We start from the raw sequence: 25,196 nt of genomic DNA, 5'->3' as shown, positions 1-25,196 counted from the left end.
TTTATATTTTTATTCCTGAACCTTGAACATTGACGTTACATTTTTCTGTGCTCTCGTAAAAAGTCTCTCATTTGTCACATAAACTAGAAAATCAGACAGAACAATAAAGATCTCCTTACCTAAAAGGCATCACCAGACAAGCCACTAGGAGGTCAGCCATTGCAAGCGACATAATGAACATATATGTTACAGTTCTCAGTCTCTTCTCCACCGCGGGGCAGATAAAAACCACGGTATTCCCCAGGAAGGTGACCAAATCAATCACCGTCAGTAATAACCCAACCGCCACCTGCTGGGGCGCAATTTCCAGGCTCTTATTCCCATCCTGTCTCATTAGTGAGGAGGCTACGGAGAAGTTGGAGAGCGCCGACACATTTTTGTCCATCGGCATTTTTCCAGCTCTTGTGACCTGCAAGACAAAAAGATAAAAGATATTGGCTCATAAGAAGGAAAAGATCTATGAGCGGTGCTGTACTAAGGGCTGGAAGAGAATCTCACGAGAGATGGTTAATTGGAAATGACATTGGGTGATCATATAAAACTCTGACTTTGGCGTGTATATAATAACAAGAAACAAGAAATACAAATGGGAAAAGGCAGAACAAAGGTCCTACATTTCAAAAGTAATTTCATAACTGGGAATTCCACTTTATATGACAGAATTTCAAAGCAATACACAGTAACAAAACCTTGCAGTGTATAAAAGTGGAGCAACTTGGAGAGCAAAAGCAGATGCACTCCTTTAACCCAGAAAATAAATATGGCCATAATAGTTTTGGCTATGCTTCTCTTTTAACCACCTGACCACTGGAAGATTTTACCCCCTTCGTGACCAGACCATTTTTTTGCTTTTTAGCACCGCGTTACATTAACTGGCATTTGCTTGGTCATGCAACACTGTACACAAATGAAATTTATACAAAAAAAAATTCACACAAATAGAGCTTTCTTTTGGTGGCATTTGATTACCACTGGGTTTTTTAAAAAAAAATTTTAATCATATAAACAACAAATTTTGAATTTTTTTTTTTTTTTTTTTTACTTTCTGTTATAAAACATATCCAATAAAATTGAATTTCTTCAAATTTAGGCCAAAATGTATTCTGCTACATGTCTTTGGTGAAAGACAAACTGGGTTTTTGGGGACACGATACTATTGAGGACACTAGTATAGTTCTGATCATGATCAAGATATTGATCTGTACAAACACTATACTAGTAATGGCGGTGATAAGCAACTTATAGTGTGAGTGTGATAGTGTGGTGGGCAACCTGGCTCTAACTGACACTGGCTGGGAGAAACACTAACTGACTAAGGGCTCTTTCACACGGCCGTTCAGTTTTTTTTTTCCGCTCCGGTGTTTTTTTTTTTTTACACGGAGCGGATGACACTTTTGTCATCTGCTCCGTATGTCTGCATATCATCCCATCCGTTTGCGGATGATATATGGACATAATGTATGTCTATGGGCATTGCGGATGTCTGCGGATGTCAGCGGATGACACCGCTGACATTCGATTTTGCTTCCTTACAAAAATAGGGTTCTGTTCTGTTCCAAAAAACGGAACAGAACTGAAAGGACACAAATGGGATGTCAGCGGATGGTCATCCGCTGACATCCACAATCCCATAGACATTCATTATGTCCGTAAATCACCCGCAAACGGATGGGGTGATTTACGGACATATGGAACGTCCGTGTGAAAGAGCCCTAACTGACACTGATATCGCTAGTGACATTAAAGTTATTGTGAAGGTAAATAAAAAAATATATAAAAATAACAAACGTCTATACTTACATGCTCTGTGCAATGGAATTGCACAGAGCGGCCGCCAACCTCCTCTTTTCAGGTCCACCGCCTGCGCTCTTGGCACCTCCCCTCTGTCCAGTGACCTCATGGAAAGCTGCTTCACATGAGGGTATTTGTGCATCCATTGACACAGACAGCCAGACTCGGCCCCTTCCCCCCCTCACCCGTCACTGGCTTTAATTGACAGCAGCAGGAACCAATGGCTTACGGTGCCCCGGCAAAGCCAGCAAGATCTGGAAGTGAGGGGAGAGAAGAGTTGCAGATGTGCACAGCAGTGGATGAGGGCTCAGGTAAGTAAAAGGGGAATGAGGTGCGATGCTGACACCTAAACATTTTTTTACTTTAATGCAAGGAATGCATTAGGGCAGTGATGGCGAACCTTGGCACCCCAGATGTTTTGGAACTACATTTCCCATGATGCTCATGCACTCTGTAGTGTAGTTGAGCATCATGGGAAATGTAGTTCCAAAACATCTGGGGTGTCAAGGTGCGCCATCACTGCATTAGGGTAAAAAATGTTTAGGCTTTACAACCACTTTAATACAGCGATCAGTGATAATATTGTACACTGACACTGTACTAATGACACTGGCCTCTAGGGGGGGGTTAAGATCAAGGGACAATAAAGGGGTTAACTGTGTGCCTAACAAGTGTAATGTGTGCTGCTTTTGCTCACAGATCTGGCAAATTGTTCTCCCTGCTTTTCAGGGAGAAGAAACAGCCAGATTGTTCTGAGTTCTGTGTGTTTGTAGCAGGGGCGGCCCGTCCAATAGGGGCGCAGGGAGCTCAATAGGAGATTTTTTTTTGAAGCACATGATTACAGCCAGAGGTTCTAATAGGCTTCCAAAAAAGGGTGGACCCGGGGCGCAGAGCACTGCGCCCTGAACTCACCCAGTTCTGTGACAACAGCAAATGAATATTCGCTATTATCACACTGATTTTTCTCCCAGTCAATCACAAAGCAGGTCGTGAGACCTCTTTCCTGATTGGCTGAAAAGAGAAGCGATTTTACTGGCTATTAGCCAGGAAGAGGGAGGAGACGGCCGGAGGAGAAACACAGCCGTTCGGGGAAGGAAGGAGCAGGTAAGTTTGCTGGGCAGTTCTGTTCTTCTTTTCTTATGATTCATGTTTTCCTTCCAGACAGAACCACTAAGTTACTGAACTCCAGTCTCCAGTACAATAAAGCATGCCGCAAAGCAGTGCAGCTTGGCCAAGTATTCACCATTCCAAGTTTCTGATTAGACACTGAAAGTGCAGCATTAATAAGGTCAACCCTGTTTTGAATTTACATTAACGTGTTACAGCTTGGGTGGATTTTGCTATTACATATACAGTACTTGATGTCTGTGAGTCTGGATTAACTTGTTCTTTGTTTTATACCTGCCTGAGCTCAGCTTAAAGGAAGAAATAAGATAGCTGCCCAAAAGAAGAACGTTAGTTTGACAAGCTTGTGTGTTAGTAAAATAAATGAATAATGTTCCATCTTTTCTGCTTTTATCAGTGGTTAACATGGTCAATCCTTCCCTGCTTTGAAGGCCACTGTGATTTAGACGTTAATTTAGGGACTGAATATAATGTATTTACAGAGCTGCATATAATATTTTGTTTTTCGGCTTCTATGGACAACCAGCTCTGACTCATGTCCTCTCTCTTGTGTCTCCTCCTGTTCATCATTCATGGCCCCACACCAGAGTTGGGCACCAGGGAAGTGAGAGCCAGGGAGAGAGAACACACAGCCCCTTTTCCTGTCATTTAAAGTTATGAGACTGGATCCAAGATGATATAAAATGTACACATCAGAATCTTATTTAGGCATATCCACGCTGGCATCTCTGCATTGAAAGGGGGCACGCTGGTCTCTGTGCATCGAAAGGGGGCACACTGGTCTCTGTGCATTGGAAGGGGGCTCGCTGGTCACTGTGCATTGAAAGGGGGGCACGCTGGTCTCTGTGCATTGAAAGGGGGCACGCTGGTCACTGTGCATTGAAAGGGGGCACGCTGGTCTCTGTGCATTGAAAGGGGGCACGCTGGTCTCTGTGCATTGAAAGGGGGCACGCTGGTCTCTGTGCATTGAAAGGGGGCACGATGGTCACTGTGCATTGAAAGGGGGCACGCTGGTCTCTGTGCATTGAAATTGGGCACGCAGGTCTCTGTGCATTGAAAGGGGGCACTCTGGTCTCTGTGCATTGAAAGGGGGCACGCTGGTCTCTGTGCATTGAAAGGGGGCACGCTGGTCCCTGTGCATTGAAAGGGGGCACGCTGGTCTCTGTGCATTGAAAGGGGGCATGCTGGTATCTCTGCATTGAAAGGGGGCACAATGATCTCTGCATCGAAGGGGGCACGCTGGTCATTCTGCATTGAAAGGGGGCACGCTGGTCTCTGTGCATTGAAAGGGGGCATGCTGGTATCTCTGCATTGAAAGGGGGCACGCTGGCATCTCTGCATTGAAAGGGGGCACGATGATCTCTGCATCGAAGGGGGCACGCTGGTCATTCTGCATTGAAAGGGGGCACGCTGGTCTCTGTGCATTGAAAGGGGGCATGCTGGTCTTTCTGCATTGAAAGGGGGCACGCTATACCTTAATTACTGAAGACCCCTTTCACACTTTTGTGACCTCAAAGTCACGCAATTTTTTACAGCGTTTTTTGCCAAAAAGCAATGCCTATTACATTTTTCTGTTTGTGCCCCCCCCAAAAATTTTGAGCACCAGCCGCCACTGGTTTGTAGAACACCTTTGGGATGAATTTGAGCGGAGACTGCGAGCCAGGCCTTCTCGCCCAACATCATTGCCTGACATCACAAATGCACTTCTGGAAGAATGATCAAACATTCCCATAGACACACTCCTAAACTTTGTGGACAGCCTTGCTAGGAGAGTTGAAGCTGTTATAGCTGCAAAGGGTGGGCCAACTCCATATTGAACCCTACAGACTAAGACTGGGATGCCATTAACCACTTTACCCCCAGCCCTATTTCGGACACTTTTTGTTCACAAGTTAAAACCAGTATTTTTTCCTAGAAAACTACTTAGAACCCCCAAACATTATATATATTTTTTTAGCAAAGACTCTGGAGAATAAAATGTCGGTCATTGCAAAATTTTTTGTCACGCGGTATTTGCGCAGCGGTCTTTAAAACGCCATTTTTTTGGAAAAAATTTGAAAAATCACATTTCACTAATTTAAAAAAATACTAAACAGTAAAGTTAGCCCATTTTTTTTGTATATTGTGAAAGAACATGTCACGCCGAGTAAATAGATACCAAACATGTTACGGTTTAAAATTGCGCCCCCCCGTGGGATGGCGACAAACTACGGTCAATAGAGATCTCAATCTGCGACGCTTTAAATTTATTTAACGGTTACCAGTTTTGAGTTAGAGTGTAGCTCTTTTTTTTAAATTATTGCCCACGCTCTGGCGATCGCGGCGATACCTCACATGTGTGGTTTGAACAGCGTTTCATTTGCGGCTCGACTTGCGTATACGTTTTTTTTTGTGCGCGAGCTAACGGTGACGGGGGCGGCTAAATTTTTTTTTTTTTTTTTTTCCTATTTATTTTTTCTTTTTTTTTAACTTTATTACAGGTTTTTAAAAAAAAAAAAAATCTGATCACTTTTATTGCTGTCACAAGCAATGTAAACATCCCTTGTGACAGCAATATGTGTGACAGGTACACTTTATGGAGGGATCGAGGGTCTAAAAGACCCTAGACCCCTCCACTACACTTCCCTGTATGCAAAACGCCAAAAACGGCATTTTTGCATACAGCCGTTTTTTAAATCTGCCGCCTTTTGCGGCACGGTAACCCGGAAGTGACGTCATGGACGCCGCCTCCGGGTTACGTCATCGGAGACCCGATCGATGCCGTTTCCGGCATTCATCGGGACTCCATCCAGACGGCGGACGTGCCGGCCGGGTGCTCGGGGCTCCCGGTGGGACGGGAGCCCCGAGCAAAGCCGCGGGAGGGGGGGGGACGTCCCCTCCCGCCCCCCCGGGTAACGATCGAGCGGCTCCCGAGCCGCATCGATCGTTACCGACGGAAAGCCGACCGCCGGCTTCAAACAACGGTACCGGGATGATGCCTCTAGCTAGAGGCATCATCCCGGTATAACCACTCAAAGTCAGCCGACGTAGATCTACGTGGCTGGTCGTTAAGTGGTTAAAGTTCATGTGCATGTAAAGGTGGGTGTCCCAATACTTTTGACAAAATAGTGTATAACCCCAGTCTCCTTTGTTCCATGGCAAGCGGTGAGGGATGCAGCAGCTTATTCTGACCCGCTCACAGATAGAAGCAGTTGGTGTCCTCTTGCTGTGTAGCGGCTTGGCCCACCAGCAGGGCACCTACTTCATGGCATTCTAGGCACACAATATCATAGTATGTTTTATCAGCAACAGCCCCCAATTGTTTGGCTCGTGTTTACATTTGTTCAGCAACAATCGAACACAATTGTTTCTATGAACCCTGCGGGAATCTTAAAACGTTTAAGAGATCTTCTCACAAAATTTGCAAAGACCTGCAGGTCTTCATTATTCAGGTCTCCTCCCTCCCCCCACAATATGGCTTTTATACTGTTCCTATTTCTGCATCTCACTCTACAAGGGATGCTTCATTTTACCCTTCCATTCATCATAGCCCATTATGACACACTGAATGGAAACAAGGAGCTTTGAGTGAGTTGGTGCGAATGATCTACGCACAAGTATTATACTTGCTCTCGCCTGGATAAGTATCACTCGCTACCAAAACTATAACCTGCTGTCTTGTTACAAGATTTTCCTGTCTCATTATATGCATAGACAAAGACGCTCCATGATGTTCTCCATGTGAATAGTCAATAGAATGGAGCTGCTGTCAATGGGGAACTTTGGTTGGTGGGACATTAGCCATGTTTGATTTGTGTCACCTATAGCTGGCAAAACAGATTATACTGTTTTATATTTCTCTTCAAAAGCTTAAAAATGATTTAAAGTATTACTAAACTCAGGAGCCTGCATTCACTATATCTGGTCCCCACAGTACACAGAACATGGAAATACAATTGTTTTAGTAAATATAAACTGCAGTATATAGGAGTCTTGAGCCTTCTATTAGTGTCTGGTTAAAGGTTGTAGGAGGAGTTTTCATTCTACTGACAGGCCTATGAGGCTGCAGGACCACTGACCTTCTGTCTGGACAGTGCTAATTGGCCCTGCGCTGATCACATGCACCCTCCTAAGAAAAAAACAAATCTCTAGTAACGCACACCAAACTGAACATGTGCAGAGTGCTCCCAAGGGCTCTGTACTTTCAAGAGATGGATTGGGGACTGTCGAAGAAGGGGAAGATCAGAGAAGACAGGATCAAATAGTCTTTTTACATAATGTAGACAATTAACCCCTTAGGTTTCACAGTGAGTATAATAAGCATGCTTTAATGCATATACAGACTGATTTGACTGTTGTGGGTTTATTAACACTTTAAATCCTGTTTTTATTTTGGCTAAAATAGGAAAGGAAGTGATCCTCTGATAGGCTTTTATTGCTGTCTGAGTGCCTTCTGGGGAACTTCAACTCTTCTATTTTTCTTTGTGGCCATTGTAACTGGTATAGATTTTTAGGGGGTGGGGGCTTGCAAGCATTTTTTTTTTTTGTGAAATCCCCCCTTAAAATCCATATCAGTCCTAAAGATATGGAATTCCTTGGGAACCTCATGCATCGTTTTTTCTTCCTTTTGCATGGGGTGCCACCTTGAAATCCATACCAGACTCACGGGGTCTGGTACACATTTTTTGGAGGGGGACAAATTGTTTTCATTCTTGCTGTACAGAAAATACTGCAGCAGCGCTGACATTTACACATAATAATTAAAAAAAATCATATAGTTTAAGTTTCTGGCAAAAAAAAAAAAAAAACACCACTCCTCCAAAGTCCCCCAAAACACATGTTCTCATGCACATTGCTTGATCGCGATGGGGCTCAGGTAAATATAAAGAGATTTCCAGGGAAAGCGGGGGAAGCTGCACACATGTAGCTACCTCTAGTGTAGAGTTGTAGAGTGCTAGGTAATGTACATAGGTTTTTGTAGTGTAGGTAAATTTTGGCTTGGCTAGCAGCCTAAGCCTGTGATTTGAATCTGGAGTAAGTGACTTAAGGAGGCTGGAATGACTCATCTGGCAGCACCTCTGTTACCTCCCCCTACTTGCTGAAACTTTTAAGAAACTTCCAGAAGAATGGGAGGGAGGTAAGAGGAGCTGCCTGGTGTATTGATAAGGACCCCAACCAATCCCCGGCCAAATGGGCTGGCAGGGAGTGGGACCTCTTAAATACTCTGGGCCAGGCCAGCAGGGGCAGTGTGGGTTCAGGTGGAAACTGGAAATGGAGTGCTGAGGAGGGCGTCAGAGGACCTTGAGGGTAGCCCCCTAGTCTAGGGAGGGAAGAGATCCTCTCACAACACAAGGAGGAGTCCTGTCCAGTGGCACGGGAGCAGGTGTGAGGACAGCAGGAGCCAGTGAGCACATCCAGGATCTCTCTAGGGATAAGACAGCTGGGTGGCTGGCTAGTGAGACAGTCTGGGATGGCTGTAGAGTCAGACTGGGAGGACTGTGGAATATTAGACAGAAGGGCTAGTGAAAGGGGCAGCTGCAGCCAGGGGCGCTAGCAGTGCCTGAAGAAGAGGTGCTGGGATCAGTAGCTACAGGAGAATAGCTGGACATTGGGACTTTTTCTACCAGGGACGTACAGTCAAGGGAGGCAGGGCCTCACCTGCCATGAACATAAAAAAAAAAACGAGGGCCGTAGCTCGGTGACTTGGGATCAAAGAGACCCCAAATTTGGGTGGTAGGTACCTGAAGTCCTACCCCACCACTGGTCAAATTTTGCGAGAGACGTGGGGCTCCTTGCACAGCCTGTCAGAAGCTGTTTGCAGCAGACTGAGAGGATGAGCTTACAGTGCCTCTGATTTCTTGTCAGAGGCACTGAGCTCAATGGATAGTTTGTAGCTTTTGACCAATGGTAAAGCACCATTGGTCCAAGCTGTCCAATAAAAATGCTGCAGTGGAGGCTCTCCTCTCACTGCAGTGTCATAGAAGGGGGCATGTGTCTAAAAGACACATGCTCCTTTCCAGCCCAGCCCTCTTAACTACAAAGAAAAACATGGGTTTATAGGTATAAGGTTTACCCATATTTACAAGAGGGAGATTCTGCTGCTGCTGAAAAAGTACTTTTTTAATCAAGCTAAATAATATATTATTATGATATATGGTATAACCTAATAATGTATTATTTACAGTATCTATTTACTGTGAAATTACTGGTTTGAAGTTATAACTTTAAACTTCAGTGTTTGTCCATTAAGCCACCTGCTTCAGTACAATTTTTTAAAATATAGTAAATCACCTTAAAAACAATATATAATAATTATTTGTATATTACTTACTTGTGGTAATTAGGCACTTGCCACCCTGGCCAATGCTGACACTTCTCTGCTACATGTAAAAATCATCATTTTTTTGCTAGAAAATTATTTAGAACCCCCAAACAATATTTATATATTTTTTAGTAGACACCCTAGGTAATAAAATTGTGGTTGTTGCAACATTTTATGTCACACGGCATTTGTGCAGCAATTTTTCAAACGCATTTAAAAAAAAAAAAAAAAAAAAAAAACTTTCATGAATAAAATAAATAAATAAAAAAAAACACTAAAGTTAGCCTAATTTTTTTTTGTATAATGTGAAAGATGATGTTGCACTGAGTTTTTAGATACCTAACGTCACGTAAACTTTAGTACTTAAAATTCTCCATAGGTGACGCTTTATAATTTTTTACAGGTTACATAGAGTAACAGAGGAGGTCTAGTGCTAGAATTATTGCTCTCGCCCTAATGTTCGTAGCGATACCTCACGTGTGTGGTTGACTGCCGTTTACATATGCTAAAACAAGTCCTTAGGCTGATTAAATTAGTGAACTATGAGAACTAATGAAGGTGCCATATATAATCTATATAATCAGAGAATGGTTCCGGTTCCATTCTTTTATTATATAGATTATATTTAGCACTTTCATTACAGTAGTTCTCACAATTTACTAATTTAACCGACATAAGGTCTTGTTTTAATAAAATTAGGACTGTTTGTAGCTCTATAAAGCACAGTGTCATTTTTAATTTCTATTTCTGCATTCTGTAACAGCCCTGTACCTGACCAATAAAATCTCAGCAATTACAGGGCTGTTATAGAACGCAGAAATAAAAAATAAAAATCTGCTGTCCAATAGATTCCTTTCACCAGACGCTTATTTGTCTGGGGGAATCTGTTTGACAGCCTGCGTCCTGATGCGTGGGTTTTAAAGCGGAAGCCAATGGGCTGAAGATGAAGATGACATTTTTCATCTCACAGCGCTCGGCTACGCTGTGGGCGTTTATTTACTCAATGGTGATGTGGAGTTTATTTACTAAATGTTGATGTTGGGGTTTATTTACTAAATGGTGATGTGGGGGTTTATTTCAGTGGCGGCTGGTGCTCCATGGGGCAGACAGACCACACCATTCCCCCCCCCCCCCACCCCCGGTCGCCGGCTCACTCACCCTGGACTGACATGTGGAGGCAGGCAGCGGCGGGGGCAGCTTCCCCATCAGTCTCGTTCATGGGTCGGCCTTCCGCTGCGTCTCCTCCCTCCTCCTCCTCCTTGGACAATAGCATGGCTTCTTCTTTCGGCCAATCGGGAAACGGTTCTCCAAAAAAAAAAAAAAAACAAAGCTGCATGGACTGTTTCCTGTCTCAGTGAGCCTGTGGAAAATTTTGGTGGCCCTGACTGTGCAGGGTGGGTGATCCCTGTTCACCAGCAACTTCTACAGGGGATGCGCAACACACAGAAGGTTTTTTTATCCTAATGCACAGAATACATAGAAACCTTCTGCCTTTAGAACCACTTTACCTGCCATGGCGCTCCTGCCGGTGCTTTAACCACTGACGTCACCTGCTTGTGGGAACGAGTGTTTTATCAGGACGGGCCGGAGGAGCCGACCGGCCGGCAGCTCGCCTATATCCTCGCTGAAAATTATCTTATATTCTGTAAGTTGCTGTCTTTTCTTTATTAAAAGTGTCTTTGGTAATGCACTATGTAGTGCTTTTGTTTTTTATACCATATGATACATGACCGAGTCAGCCCTAGAATTTTCTCCTGGTGACACCTGTTCCAAGGATTGGCTTCTGGGGAGAGTGGCTTAACCCATTATATTCTGGGAGAACTTGTCATTATTTGGAGGGACCATTAGAGCTATTGGCTCCGGAGACGGGACGACAGATTGTGTGGCTCTCACTTATTCAAAATCTGGTAAGAGGCAGTGGTGTCGGGAGAGGTCTCTGTGTGTCACTTCCATTTCTAAATTATCACCTTTAATTATATATTATCTGGTAAGGACTTGGGACTTAAGGTTACTGGTGCTTTCTACTATCAGCCATCTGGTGACGGTGTGCACTCCTCTGGGTGATGAAATAGTATTCAACAGTATTACGCTATGGACTGTCTATTTTTTCTTTGCATATGATCACCATCTAAGGATGTGAGGATTATCTGATCACATCGATCGAAGGCTGAGTGTTTAGATCTGACTTGAGTTTTTGGGCGAACTCTATTCTGCTTTCTGGTAAGGAGAATTGAATGTTGTTTTAATCATCTGCCACTGGAATCGTTTATTTTGGACTGTGCCTTTCATTTGGGTACGGACTTGTCACCATTGTGGACTATCCCATTGTGGACTATCATTAGTGTGCTTCATCTTACATTTATCTGTGGATTTAGTACCCATTAGCGCAACTTAGCCCTTACATTTACCCATTTTGCTTGTCACAATTTAAGTTGCTGCTGTGTTTTTTAGTATTTAGCGCAGTTATATTTTCCTTTTATCTTTAACCACTTAAGCCTCGAAAGATTTTACCCCCTTCCTGACCAGGGCCTATTTTGCGATTCGGCACTGCGTTACTTTAATGGAAAATTGCGCGGACGTGCGACGCTAAACAAATTTGACGTCCTTTTTTTCGCACAAACAGAGCTTTCTTTTGGTGGTATTTGATCACCTGTGCGATTTTTTGATCACGCGCTATAAACAAAAAAAGAGCGTCAATTTTGCAAAAATAACAATATTTTTCACATTTTTTTATATGAAATTCCCCAAAAAAATGTAAAAATCAAAATTTTTTAACATTTTAGGCCAATTTGTTTTCTGCTACATATGTTTGGTAAAAAAAATCGCAAAAAGCGTATTTTGATTGGTTTGCGCAAAAGTTATTGCGTTTACTAACTAAGGGAAAGATTTTTGTAATTTTTGTTGTTTTTAACGAGTAATGGCAGCGATCTGTGTTTTTTTGCGGTATTGCGACATTGCGGCGGACAGATCGGACCCTTGACTGACATTTTTGACACTTTTGGGATTACCAGTGACATTACTACAGTAATCAGTGCTATACATATGCACTGTTACTGTAAAAATGACACTGGGAGGGAAGGGGTTAATCTTTTTTGAGAGGGAGGGGTTAAGTGTGTCCCTAGGGGCGTGCTTCTAACTGTGATTGGATGTGGCTACTAGTTTAAGAACAGAGATCAACGGTCCTACATAGCAGAACCGTATGATCTCCATTCTTACACAGGGGAGAATGACAGGCGGCTTTGTTTACATTAGCCGCCTGCTTTTCTCCAGCTGTAACGGACAATCGCGAGTGCCTGGCGGACATCGGGTCCGCCGGGCACACGCGCGGGGGGGGGGGGTCCGTGAGCGAGCGGGAGCGCGCCTCCAGCGGCGCGCGCTCGCTCCCTAGAGCCTCACAGGCTAGCGACGTATATCTACATCACTTTGCCTGTGAGGGGCTGACTGCCGACATAAATCGGCGTTAGGCAGTTGGCAAGTGGTTAAGGGGTTGTAAATCCCGGGAGGCGTGGCTTGTGACCATGTGACCGCCGCGATTGGCTGTTACGGCGGTCACATAACTGGAAAACTCCTGATCGCAAGAAAGGATCAGGAGCTTTTCGTGAACTTCTGGTCACTGTGCTATTGGCATAGCTCTATCGGCACTAATGCACACAAATATGCGGCCAAGTGCCGGCCGCATATTTGTGTGTGCACCTAGAGGTTAAAGAAACTTTGTAGCCAGAAAATGGTTTTCTTCAAAAAGGGCCACTGCAAAAGAACACTGTCCCAACATAACTCTGCAGCTGTCAAAATCTTTTTAGCACCCAAAACACTTCTGGGTGTATCAAATGCGCTGTGGTTTCCTCTGCCAAATCCTTGTTATTACTGTGTCCTGTAGTGCTGCTGTAGAGGCCGGCAGATGGAACCACAATGTATTACGAAGGGACGCAGGCATTCAACAGGTGTCACATGTAAATATTCTCATGGAATCCAAAGATCTTCAGCAAATCAATAATCTGAGTCAGTGCCCTCCACATAGCTCCCAACTGTCCCGGATTTGGAACAAAGTCCCTCTTTCCTCCTTATTTGTCCCTCTTTTGTCCCTCATGATCTATATAGTTGTATAAAAAAAATGCATTATTTATCCATCAAAAAGTGTTTCCCAGTGCTAAACCTTTCATCCAAATTCTAAATTGCTACATTTGTAAATGTCAAAAACTAATATATAGGAATAGTAGTGGTAAGTAAAATAGTGGAAAAAAAAAGCACTTGGGTGGGTTTAACTAATCATTTTTTTGTATAATTCTCCTTTAAGGGGGGGGGGGGTGGCAGGGATGTGCCCTGTGCCTACATACTTTTGCTAATAGGTGTCTCTCATTCCCTTAAAAAGATGGTAGGTATGCCTCTAGAGAGGTATGTCAAACACAAAGCCCCTGGGCCGAATGTGGCCCTCCAGACCTTGTCATGTGGTCCTCACACCCAGTTTTGCAGCCGGAACATGGCCAGAACTCCATTCCGCCACCTCTGGCTCTCACCCTTCGCTCCCACTCCCCACTGTCACTTGCAAATACAGAAGCCTTCTGTGTTTACAAGGGACAGCTTTGTCCTCAGCGGTTCCCAGATCTAACATATTTCTGGACGCACTAATGGTAGGGTACAGCGGGGACAGATCTCCAGAGTCTAAGAGAAAGAATGATCTCTCTGCAAATTCACAGGTAGTAGAGCCACCTACACAGAGAGGTATTAGAGATTGGCTAGGTAGGTAAAAGAGATGCAAGAAGGCTTCATGGGAAAGGGGGGGGGAGGTTGTAGTTACAAACTTAGTGCACCCCTAAAACCTGCGCTCCATACATAGCACACCCCTGAATGCTGCACTCTATACATGACGTACCCCTGGACCCTGTACTCTGTACGTAACGCTCTCCTGAACCCTGCACTCTGTATGTGGTGCACTCCTGAACCTTGTACTCTGTACATGGCACAGTCCTGAACTCTGCACATATTGTACTCCTGAACCCTGCACTCTGTACCTAGCACACTCCTGAACTCTGCACTCTGTACATAGCGTAGTCTTAAACTCTGCACTCTGTACATAACTTAGTCCTGAACTGTACACATAATGCACTCCTGAACCTTGCACTCTGTATATAGCACACCCCAGATACAACTGGCCTTTTGAGGACAACCATACTTCTGATGCGGCCCGCGGTGAAATTGAGTTTGACTCCCCTGCTCCAGAGAGTTTAGTATGAACATTCTTTTTCTGCAGGAGCTCTTTCTCAACAACAGTCACTTAACAGTTTCAACTCTATTATCTTTCTTCTAATGGGTTCCCTTTCACATCTCTTTAGCAATTTCAAATTCATACCCGTGCTCCTATAATTATCACAACTAGCGAACAGAAATCCAGAAAGAATAGTGGCCTCTAATAAAGTAGGGAATGTTCTTTGTACTTGTCATCCACACACAACTTCAGAAGGAAGAGCTCAAGGCAAAGCAGATATTATTAAACATAGAGCAAGCTTCTGGACAAACATCACATACAAATTGATTTAATGGAAGCAAGATACTAACTAATAAATTGTTAAAAAAAAAAAAAAAACCTCACTGTATAGGCTTTAGGTGTGGCCTACACCTTAACCCTTTTGCTGCTAGTCTGCACCTAGGTTCACAAAAGGCTATAGAGGCATTCTAACATTTAAAGAGTAATTCCACTTTTGTTGAGAAAAAACTTTCCCCTCTAGGTGATCTCTGTACATTGCAAGCATTTAAAAAAAACATTGTTGCAGATTCCTACCTTTTTGTTGTTCTGAAGAAATCAATTGCTCCTCTGTGCCCCTGTGCTGAGCAAGTCTAATGGGAGTGGTTTCATAATTATCAATCAGCTGTGCACCTGCAGGGCACTAATGAGGAAAGTGGCAGGCCCTGCATCCCTTTAAATGTGTTCCTATTGGGAGTATCTCACCAAAAATGACATTTTTGTTGCAGGGGATGCCAGAAATCTGACTTGTATCTTAGTGCAGACTTCTGGGAAAATCAGTGGGCCAATCACACAAGCAGGAAATTATGTTTCTAATGAGCACTCTGTACACCTTCCATTTGAGGATGCCCCACAGATGCTCAATAGGGTTTAGGTCTGGAGACATGATTGGCCAGTCCATCACCTTTACCCTCAGCTTCTTTAACAAGGCAGTGGTCGTCTTGGAGGTGTGTTTGGGGTGTTATAATGTTGGAATACTGCCCTGTGGCCCAGTCTTTGAAGGAAGGGGACCATGCTCTGTTTCAGTATGTCACAGTACATGTTGGCATTCATGGTTCCCTCAATGAACTGTAGCTCCCCAGTGCCAGCAGCATTCATGTCACTCCCACCACCATGCTTGACTATAGGCAAGACACACTTGTCTTTGTACTCCTCACCTGGTTGCCACCACACACGCTTGACACCATCTGAACCAAATAAGTTTATCTTGGTCTCATCAGACCACAGGACATGATTCCATTAATTCATGTCCTTAGTCTGCTTGTCTTCAGCAAACTGTTTGCTGGCTTTTTTGTGCATCATCTTTAGAAGAGGCTTCTTTCTGGGATGACAGCCATACAGACCAATTTGATGCAGTGTGCTGTGTATGGTCTGAGCACTGACAGGCTGACCCCCCACCCCTTCAACCTCTGCAGCAATGCTGGTAGCACTCATACGTCTATTTCCCAAAGACAACCTCTGGGTATGAGGCTGAGCACATGCACTCAACATCTTTGGTCGACCATGGCGAGGCCTGTTCTGAGTTGAACCTGTCCTGTTAAACCACTGTATGGTCCTGACCACCGTGCTTCAGCTCAGTTTCAGGATCCTGGCAATCTTTTTATAGCCTAGGCCATCTTTACGTGAAGCAACAATTCATTTTTTCAGATCCTCAAAGAGTTCTTTGCCAGGAGGTGCCATATTGAACTTCCAGTGACTAGTATGAGAGAGTAAAAGTGATAACACCAACTTTAACACACCTGCTCCCCATTCACACTTGAGACCTTGTAACACTAACGAGTCACATGACACCGGAGAGGGACAAAGGCTAATTGGGCCCTATTCCTTCACATTGTAAAGCGCTGCGCAAACTGTTGGCGCTATATAAATCCTGTATAATAATAATAATAATATTTGGACATTTTCACTTAGGGTGTACTCACTTTTGAACGCTCATATGTGAACAGGGGCCATTGAAATGAATGGGATTTTTCTTGTTGACCGTTTTTAGAGCTGAGGCTTAGAGCAGAAAATTACCCAAAAACGCCTAGATGTGAACAGAGCCCACAAGTGGGACACTTGGGTGTCCACAAAATGTTCACCTGGTTCATGAGACAAGCCATGTGTGTGGGTCTGTTTCAGTGGGTTGAACAGTCTGCTTACACTGTATAGTTTGTTCAGTGTCTAAGGGAACTAAGGACTAGATTGCACCTCTAACTTGGTACATGAGGCCCCACTCAAAGTACTGACTATCAACTTTCCTAAACTTGGCATATCAGAAGACAGATACCATCATGTTCTAGATATGGTGAACCACTTTTCCAAGTTTGTGATGGAAGTACCAACCTGCGACATGACTGAAGAAACTTTACCCACACTCAACTGGTCTGTTACCACATAGATTGCTGAGGTCTGGTGCTCATAGCAGGAGTGTGTGCTCCCAAGGCATCAATCCATAGAAGAAATTAGCCGGAAACCCAGTGCATGCCAAGTTCCAAATTCTTCATTAGGCTACATGAAAAGCGGCATAAAATAGATAACATGTTTTGGCCATGGCAGCCTTCATTAAAGCAACAGATGAATTTGAATGGTCTGCAAACTTGCCAGGGACAGCAAGTTCAAGTGGGTTGGAGTGTAGCAGAGTACCCATTTACTCACTATGCTTAGATGCCGGCGCAAGCCCCTTTAACTCCTTTCCCAAAACTTCCTGGGGTCCTGGACACCCCTGGGGAATAGAGGTTTCTCTTCTTTCCTCCACAACTGAGAAGGCAGAGTTAGCTTGGCAAGTGATCTGCAGCCAGGTGGGAGGCACTTGACTGTCAGAACCAGCATGCGGGCAGCTGAGCCACAACCTAAAGGCGTGCAGCTTCTACCCTGAATGTCACTAAGAAGGATGCTGTTTATGAGCATAAGTGCAAGTAACTGTGTTCTAAACTATTTTACTGGAGAAGTGATTCTCAGCTAGACTCTCTCTGTTTCTATAGAGTCTTATAGGCACTATGCTATGCAGGCATGTTACCTTGATTGAGCCACAGAGACATTGCTGTGAAGAATCCATGTTTGTTCAGCTTTCATTATCTGTTGCATATTATTCTGCAGTGCTCTTTACTATTCTGACCCTGTTTTGCAGTATAGTTTATTCTACCTTGCAACTGTTTAGTAAACTGATAGTTGCAGTTACTCTTTCTCTAATCTTTTGGTTGTTTAACTATTTCATATCAGCACACATGGTGATGTAGCTACACTGAACGGAGGGGGTGGTCCCTTCAGTGGCGTAGCGTGGGTTGTCAGCGCCCGGGGCAAGGTAAGTAATTTGCGCCCCCTACACAAACCTACAAGACCATTACACAGACCACTACACTGACCTAGCTGACCACTACAGAGACCTACCTTATTCTAACACTGACCTACCTGATTACTATACTGACACCTACACAGACCTTCCCTGACCACTACACTGACCTACCTGATTACTATACTGACACCTACACAGACCTACCTGACCACTACAGAGACATACCTTATACCTACACTGACACCTACACTTACCTACCTGACCACTACACATGACCTACCTTATTCCTACACTGACCTACCTGATTACTATACTGACACCTAGATTGACCTACCTGACCACTACAGCGACCTACCTTATACCTACACTGACACCTACACTGACCTACCTTACCAATACACAGACACCTACACTGACCAACCTGATCACTACACTTAGCTACCTAATTACTATGCTGACACCTACACTGACCTACCTGACCACTACACAGACCACTACACTGGCCTACCTGTTTCCTGTACTAACCTACCTGATCACTATACTGACACCTACAGAGACCTATCTGACCACTACAGAGACCTACCTGATTCCTACACTAACCTACCTGATTACTATACTGACACCTACACTGACCTACCTGATTACTATACTGACACCTACACTAACCTACCTGACCACTACACAGACACCTACACTGACCTACCTGATTCCCGCACTAATCAACCTGATCACTACACTGAGCTACCTAATTACTATACTGACACTTACACTGACCTACCTGACCACTACACAGACCTTCTTGACCACTACACAAACCTACCTGTTCACTAAACTGACAACTACACTGACCTATCTGTTTCCTGCACTAACTTACCTGATCAATATACTGACACCTACACTAACCTACCTGACCACTACACAGACACCTACACTGACCTACCTTATTTCTACACTGACCAACCTGATCACTACACAGACCTACCTGACCGCTACACAGACCTACCTGACCAATACACTGCCCACTACACTGACCTACCTGTTTCCTGCACTAACCTAATTGATCACTATACTGACACCTACAGATACCTATTTGACCACTACAGAGACCTACCTGATTACTATACTAACAACTACAGAGACCTATCTGACCACTACACAGACCTACCTGATTCCTACACTAACCTACCTCATTACTATACTGATACCTACACTGACCCCCCCTACCACACTGACACCTTCACTGACAACTACACTGACCCCCCCCCCCCATACACTGACTCCCCCATACACTGACACCTACATTGACCCATCTACACTGACCCTCTCTATACTGACCCCCCTTACACTGACAACTTCACTGACAACTACACTGACCCCCCTTCACTGACACCTTCACTGACAACTACACTGACCCCCCCTACACTAACACCTACACTGACCCCCTTGACTGGCACCTACACTGACCCCCCCCTACATTCCCACATACACTGAGACCTACACTGACTCCACACACTGACAACTACACTGACACCTACACTGACCCCCAACCCCTACACAGACCACACACACTGACACCACACATTGACCCCCCTACACTGACACCACACACTGACTCCCCTACACTGACCTGCCTCCACTGAGACCTACACTGACCCCCCCTTAAACTGACCCCCTACAATGACACCTACACTGACCCCCCTACACTGACCCCCCTTCACTGATCCCTCTACACTGCCACCCCCTCCTTATACTGACCTCCCTACACTGACCCCCCATACACTGACCCCTACACTGACCCCCCCATACACTGACACCTACACTGACCCCCCATACACTGACACCTACACTGACCCCCCCACACACTGACACCCCCTACACTAACCCCCCTTACACTGACACCTACACTGACCCCCTACACTGACACCTACACTGACCCCCTCTTCACTTACCCCACTACACTGACACCTACTCTGCCCTCCCTATACTAACCTCCCTACACTGACCCCCCATACACTGATCCCCCCCCTACACTGACCACCCCTACATTCCCACATACACTGAGACCTACACTGACCCCACACACTGACAACTACACTGACACCTACACTGACCCCCCCCTACACTGACCCCACACATTGACCCCCCTACACTGACACCACACACTGACTCCCCTACACTGACCCCCCTACACTGAGACCTACACTGACCCCCCCTCTTAAACTGACCCCCTACACTGACACCTACTCTGCCCTCCCTATACTGACCTCCCTACACTGACACCTACACTGACCCCCCCCATACACTGACACCTACACTGACCCCCCATACACTGACACCCCCTACACTGACCCCCCCCCCTTACACTGACCCTCCCATACACTGACACCAACACTGACACCCCTTTAAACTGACCCCCTACACTGACACCTACACTGACCCCCCCTTCACTTACCCCTCTACACTGACACATACTCTGCCCTCCCTATACTGTCTTCCCCACTCTGACCCTTCCACTGACCCCCCCATACAATGACACCTACACTGACACCCCCCTACACTGACCCCCCATACACTGACACCTACACTGACACCCCCCTACGCTGACCCCCTACACTGACACATCTCCCCCCTCCCATGTCCACTTCCCTGGGCCCCCGGGGCAGGCAGCACATCACTCACCTCTTTCTGTGTCCAGACACTGGTGACTTGAGGAGGCGATCTGGAGCAGAGGAGAGACACAGCGTGTCAGCAGCAGCAACCAGCGTGTCAGAGTTAGCAGCCAGCGTGGAGGCAGCCGGCCCAGACAGTAGGGAGAGACTCCAAGAGTGGTGCTGCACATGCACCGAGCCACCAGCTGCCATCTTCACCCACGACCAGCCCTGCCCCCTGGCCGCACGTGACACCTTCAGCGTCCGCCGCTCGTCCTGCACAAAAAGGCAGTAAAGGAGCCAAGTGCAGGAAAGAGCGGGTGGGCAGGCCTCCGGACGGGGCACTGTCACAATAAAGGGATGGGGGATACTATGATCTTGCGGATGGCGGGCGTGGGATGCGCCCCCTAAATGTTGCGCCCGGTGCCAGTGGCCCCCTCCGCACCCCCCACGCTACGCCACTGGGTCCCTTAAGCACCATAAACCATAGGTATTTAAAATATAGCTCTTATTCATTCCTATAAAAACATTGTCGGGACTATAAATATGTACAAAAAGGGAGGGTGGGTTTATTAGTGAGCCAACAGTGTACTGATGATTGAGTGCACACAATAATGAATAATCAAGCCAAAAGAGAATATAGATAATGAGGAAAGAGAAGACAGTTACTCTCTCCTATGGAGTCTCAAATTGTGCCTGTATAGACAAGATGATCTATAAAAATCTAGGTAGCCTCACAACACTAGTTCTGCTTGTTCCTCTTGTTCCTCTTGCTCATCAAGTCAATCTAAAAGCTGTAAGGCTCGATCTCACAGGCTCATATCTATCCTAAATATCTTCTCTTGTAGCAAAGCTATCCATTGGAGCTAGTATCTGTATGTTCACTGCTCACAAAACTTAATGGCTGTCTGACATTTGAAGCAGCAAATATTACCTGCCTGGTCTGAATCTGAAGGCTAGAAAAGCTGTTCAAATGTGCCTGCCTCATAGGAAATCTCTCTCTCATAAGCTCTCTTATCAAGTTTGTCTCTGAGAATATAGCTTGTCAGAATCTGGATAGCTACACACTATTAAATTGGCTGGCTACTCTTGCTCATCAAGCCTTCCTAATATCTACTAGTCTCAAAGTGGGATGGCTGGCCAACAATTAAACTGTCAAATGCTCTCCTGCCTAGTCTAATTCTGATGGCTAGAAAAGCTGATCAAGCTTGCCTCATCCAAAAACAAAATTATATTAGCACTGGTAAAGCCTGCTAACCCTAAAAAAACACCCTCCCCACAAACCATGCTGTACTCCAAATCTTACATAATAGTGCCCCCAAAAAACTCTACATGTTTTGCTTAGTAGATAAGCTTTGTCAGGAGTGAAAAATAAATGCACCAAAGTAAAAGTGTCAAAAGATAAAGAAAGAAAATGGAGGGGACCAAACTATCCCCACATGGTTGGAGTCAAAATGGCGGCCTCGCCCTTCTTTCCTCTATCCCATGTTATTTCCACATTTGCGTTATCAGGCACATCCTGTCATGACGTCAAGAAGCAAATTTGCATCATGATGTAATATGACGTCATGGCGTTACCGCGTAAGCGCGTCATGACTCAAATATACGTCCAAATACAATTTTGGTGGGAAATTTCACCATCTAGTGGAGAGTAACCAGAAAACAGTCTCCCAATCTGGAGAAATGTCAAAAATCCACCCAAATCCCCAAGAGACCTCTTTAAAAGTTCATAAAAGAAGGCATAGAGACAATTGAGTAAGGACATATTAATATTCCTATGTCTATCTCTAAATACCCCTTCTTTCTATTCCCAGTCTTCTCTAATCATTTTTAACAGTCCAGAACGTCATAGGCTTATATTCAATTTAAAGGGGAACTCAGAATGCACACTGCAAAACCTGATTATTTCTTGATAAAGGGCAGATAAGTAAAACTCTCATTTAAGCCTGATGGTACATGCGAGTTTAACCGGAAAATCCACCTTGTCTCTGTTTTTAATAAATATTTATCCAGATTTCTTACACCAAGTTTTGGTTGTTCGATGACCCAGAACTTGGGTTGGTATGGTTCTTTACTATGCAACTGCCGCATATGTCTAGCCAAGGTTCTATCTCTATTGAGTGTTATATCCCCAATATGCTCCATAGCCCGTCGCTGTAGCTGGCGAATGGTTTTGCCCACATACAATTTGGGGCACGGTTCCTTGGCTGAGTAGATCACTCCTTCTGAGCTGCAATTGTAAAATTATTTCAGTTGGATCATTGTATCATCCTTTGGATTTACAAATTCATTAGTTGTCGGCATGTATGTGCATGCCTTGCAATGACCGCATTTAAAGCAGCCAATGGGATGTCATGGTAGCCAAGTGGAAGTAGAAGTAGTGCTGGAGTTCTGGAGTTCTGGAGTTCTGTTGAGAGGGCCATGTACTAGCATATCTCTTAGATTTTTCCCCCTCCTATATGTGATTAATGGGTTTTGGGGGAAGAACACCATGTAGGTCCTTGTCATCATGTCAGATATTCCAATATCGTTTTATGACATTTAAAATCTGACCTGACTGATTAGAATATGAGTCAATGATTCGAAGACCTGCTTGTGTGTCCCTTTTTTTTCATTTGTCAACCAATAAACTTTCTCTGGGGATGTCTTTTACCTTTTGATATGATCTTTTAAGGTCATGCATTTTATAACTCCTCCGTGAAAACCGTTCGATTAGCAAGGAGCTCTTTGTCTAGAACACCTGTTCCACTGAGCAATTTCATTTGGCTTGCATAATTTGGCCAGTGGGTAAACCATTTTTAAGGGATACTGGGTGGTTGCTGTCCTAGTAGAGAAGGGCATCTGTGGATGTTGGTTTCCGATATATTGTTGTCTGAATTGAGCCCTGTGCGTCCCTTCTAAACGATAGACCTAAAAAATGTATACTGTTGTAATTGATCTCACTCGTAAAGTACATGCCAATTTCGTTCTCATTCAGACAATTCACAAACTCCACAAAAGTTTATTTGTGGCCCTTTTACAAGATGAATATATCATCTATAAAGTGTACCCAGAGAAGGATTATTGATGTATAATGATCCATAGCTTCACTGAATACCAGAGTGTGTTCCCACCAGCCCAAAAATTAGTTGGCATACATTGGTGCCCATGCAGTGCCCATGACGGTGCCTTTCCGCCGACTGTATATTTTTCCATCAAATAGAAATAAGTTGTGTTCCAGTATGAACTTTAATAGTTCCAACAGGAATTCTGTGTGCAGAGGAAAACAACTCCTCTCACATCCAAAAAGAATCTGCATGCCTGTAAGCCCAAATCGTGTATTGCTGTATAGGGCTTCAACATCCAGGCTCGCTAGCCATGTATCCTCTTACAAGACTATGTCAGTCAGCTTGTTAACAAAGTCCCTTGTGTCCTCAATATAGGATGTTAATTCATAGACGAATGAACCCATGACAAAGTCTATTTATTTGCTAGCTCCTTCTGTCAGATTCTCATTGCCCGATACAATTGGACAACCTAGAGGTCTGTCCTGTCGTTTGTGCACTTTAGGGAGAGCGTAGAAGGTTGCTAATGTAGGGTAATTATTGATAATAAATGCATATTCATCCTTGGAGAGTATGCCTCTATCAAGTGCTCTTTTAAGAATACCTCTCAGTTCTTCTAGGTTTTTAGGTGTGGGATCGTCTAAAACTTCTTAATTAACTTCATTACTCAAATTTCATGATACATCTTGAGGTAGAAGTGTCTCTCCATCAGAACGATGTTTCCACCCTTGTCTGCTGGCTTAATCACCAGTGACTTATTATTTCGCAATTCTTCTAGAGCTTTCCATTCCGCAAATGATAAATTAAAGGATTTTTTGCCTGCTTCCCCTCTTTTCCCACAGTAACTGTAAGTCCCTCTCAACCAGTTTGACAAAAAGCTGAATGTGGCTACTCTGTTGGAATGGTGGAGTATAGATAGTTCTAGCTTTAAATGGGGGGAAGGGGCCCAACACATCACCACTTCCTCGCTCACATTCCTTTTTTAGTGACTCCAGCAGTCTCAAGGCCTCAATATCCTTTGCTGTCATATCATCAGTTTGCTGGATCGGTTTATCCTTATACTCTTTTCTTAGTGATAGTTTCCTGGCAAATAGATTAATATCCTTTACCCATTTGAATAACTCAAAATCTTGAGTGGGTACAAATGATAGGCCTCTTTCAAGCACCTCAAAATGCGCTTCTGGAAGGCACTAGGTGATATATTAATGACCTTAGGGACCCCATCAGCAGATTACTAGGAAAAGAATGGCCCCTAATAGTAAGCTGTTGTAGCACACATATTCCACTTTGCTAGCACCCCGATGGTGACTAACAGTATCAAGATCTATTACTTTGGTAGGCATTCCTCTTTTTTTTTTTTTTAGCATGCCAGGCTAGGGGCTCTGTGTGAATTACCCCTGCTGTGTTCTGCTCTCACAGTAGCTGCTGCACTTTGACAGAGTGGCCAGGTGTGTTCCTACTCCTTTCCACCCTTTGCTAGAGGTTCTCTGCAGCAGCGGCTCTAAGCCAGTCAGAGGAAGAGAACTTTCTATGCAGCTGCTCATCCCCCTTTCCCCTTTGCATGAAGTTAATGAGCCTGGGATCATGGGACATGTAGTCTACGAGGAGCACTGTGTAACTGAGACTAATGAGCTATGGACTTTTTTTACCCAGGATTCCCTGTAAACAGAGGAGGGGGGAAAGAACTTTTACCAAGTAACTATGTGGAGATCTGGGCAGAACAGCGCCAGGAGCCAGAACGTGTAGATCTGTTGTTGTGGGTGTCTGCACCAGG

General features: G+C 44.6%; 1 protein-coding gene across 1 annotated transcript in view; it reads right to left on the bottom strand.

Annotated features, from left to right (window-relative positions):
* Positions 1–391, bottom strand: part of LOC309555255 (histamine H2 receptor-like) — a gene marked incomplete at both ends in the record, with an annotated part of 196,856 nt that extends 196,465 nt beyond the window's left edge. Inside the window, one exon of the mRNA XM_082257156.1 lies at positions 120–391. Within this exon, the coding sequence (XP_082113282.1) occupies positions 120–391 (272 nt within the window). The remainder of the gene's footprint in view (positions 1–119) is intronic.
* Between the last annotated feature and the right edge of the window lie 24,805 nt (positions 392–25,196).

Source organism: Pelophylax lessonae, assembly GCF_965119305.1.
Source record: "Pelophylax lessonae genome assembly, chromosome: 1".
Classification (NCBI taxonomy): Eukaryota; Metazoa; Chordata; class Amphibia; order Anura; family Ranidae; genus Pelophylax; species Pelophylax lessonae.
The sequence above is the reverse complement of the archived record's forward strand: the minus strand, read 5'-3'. Positions and strand labels throughout refer to the sequence as shown.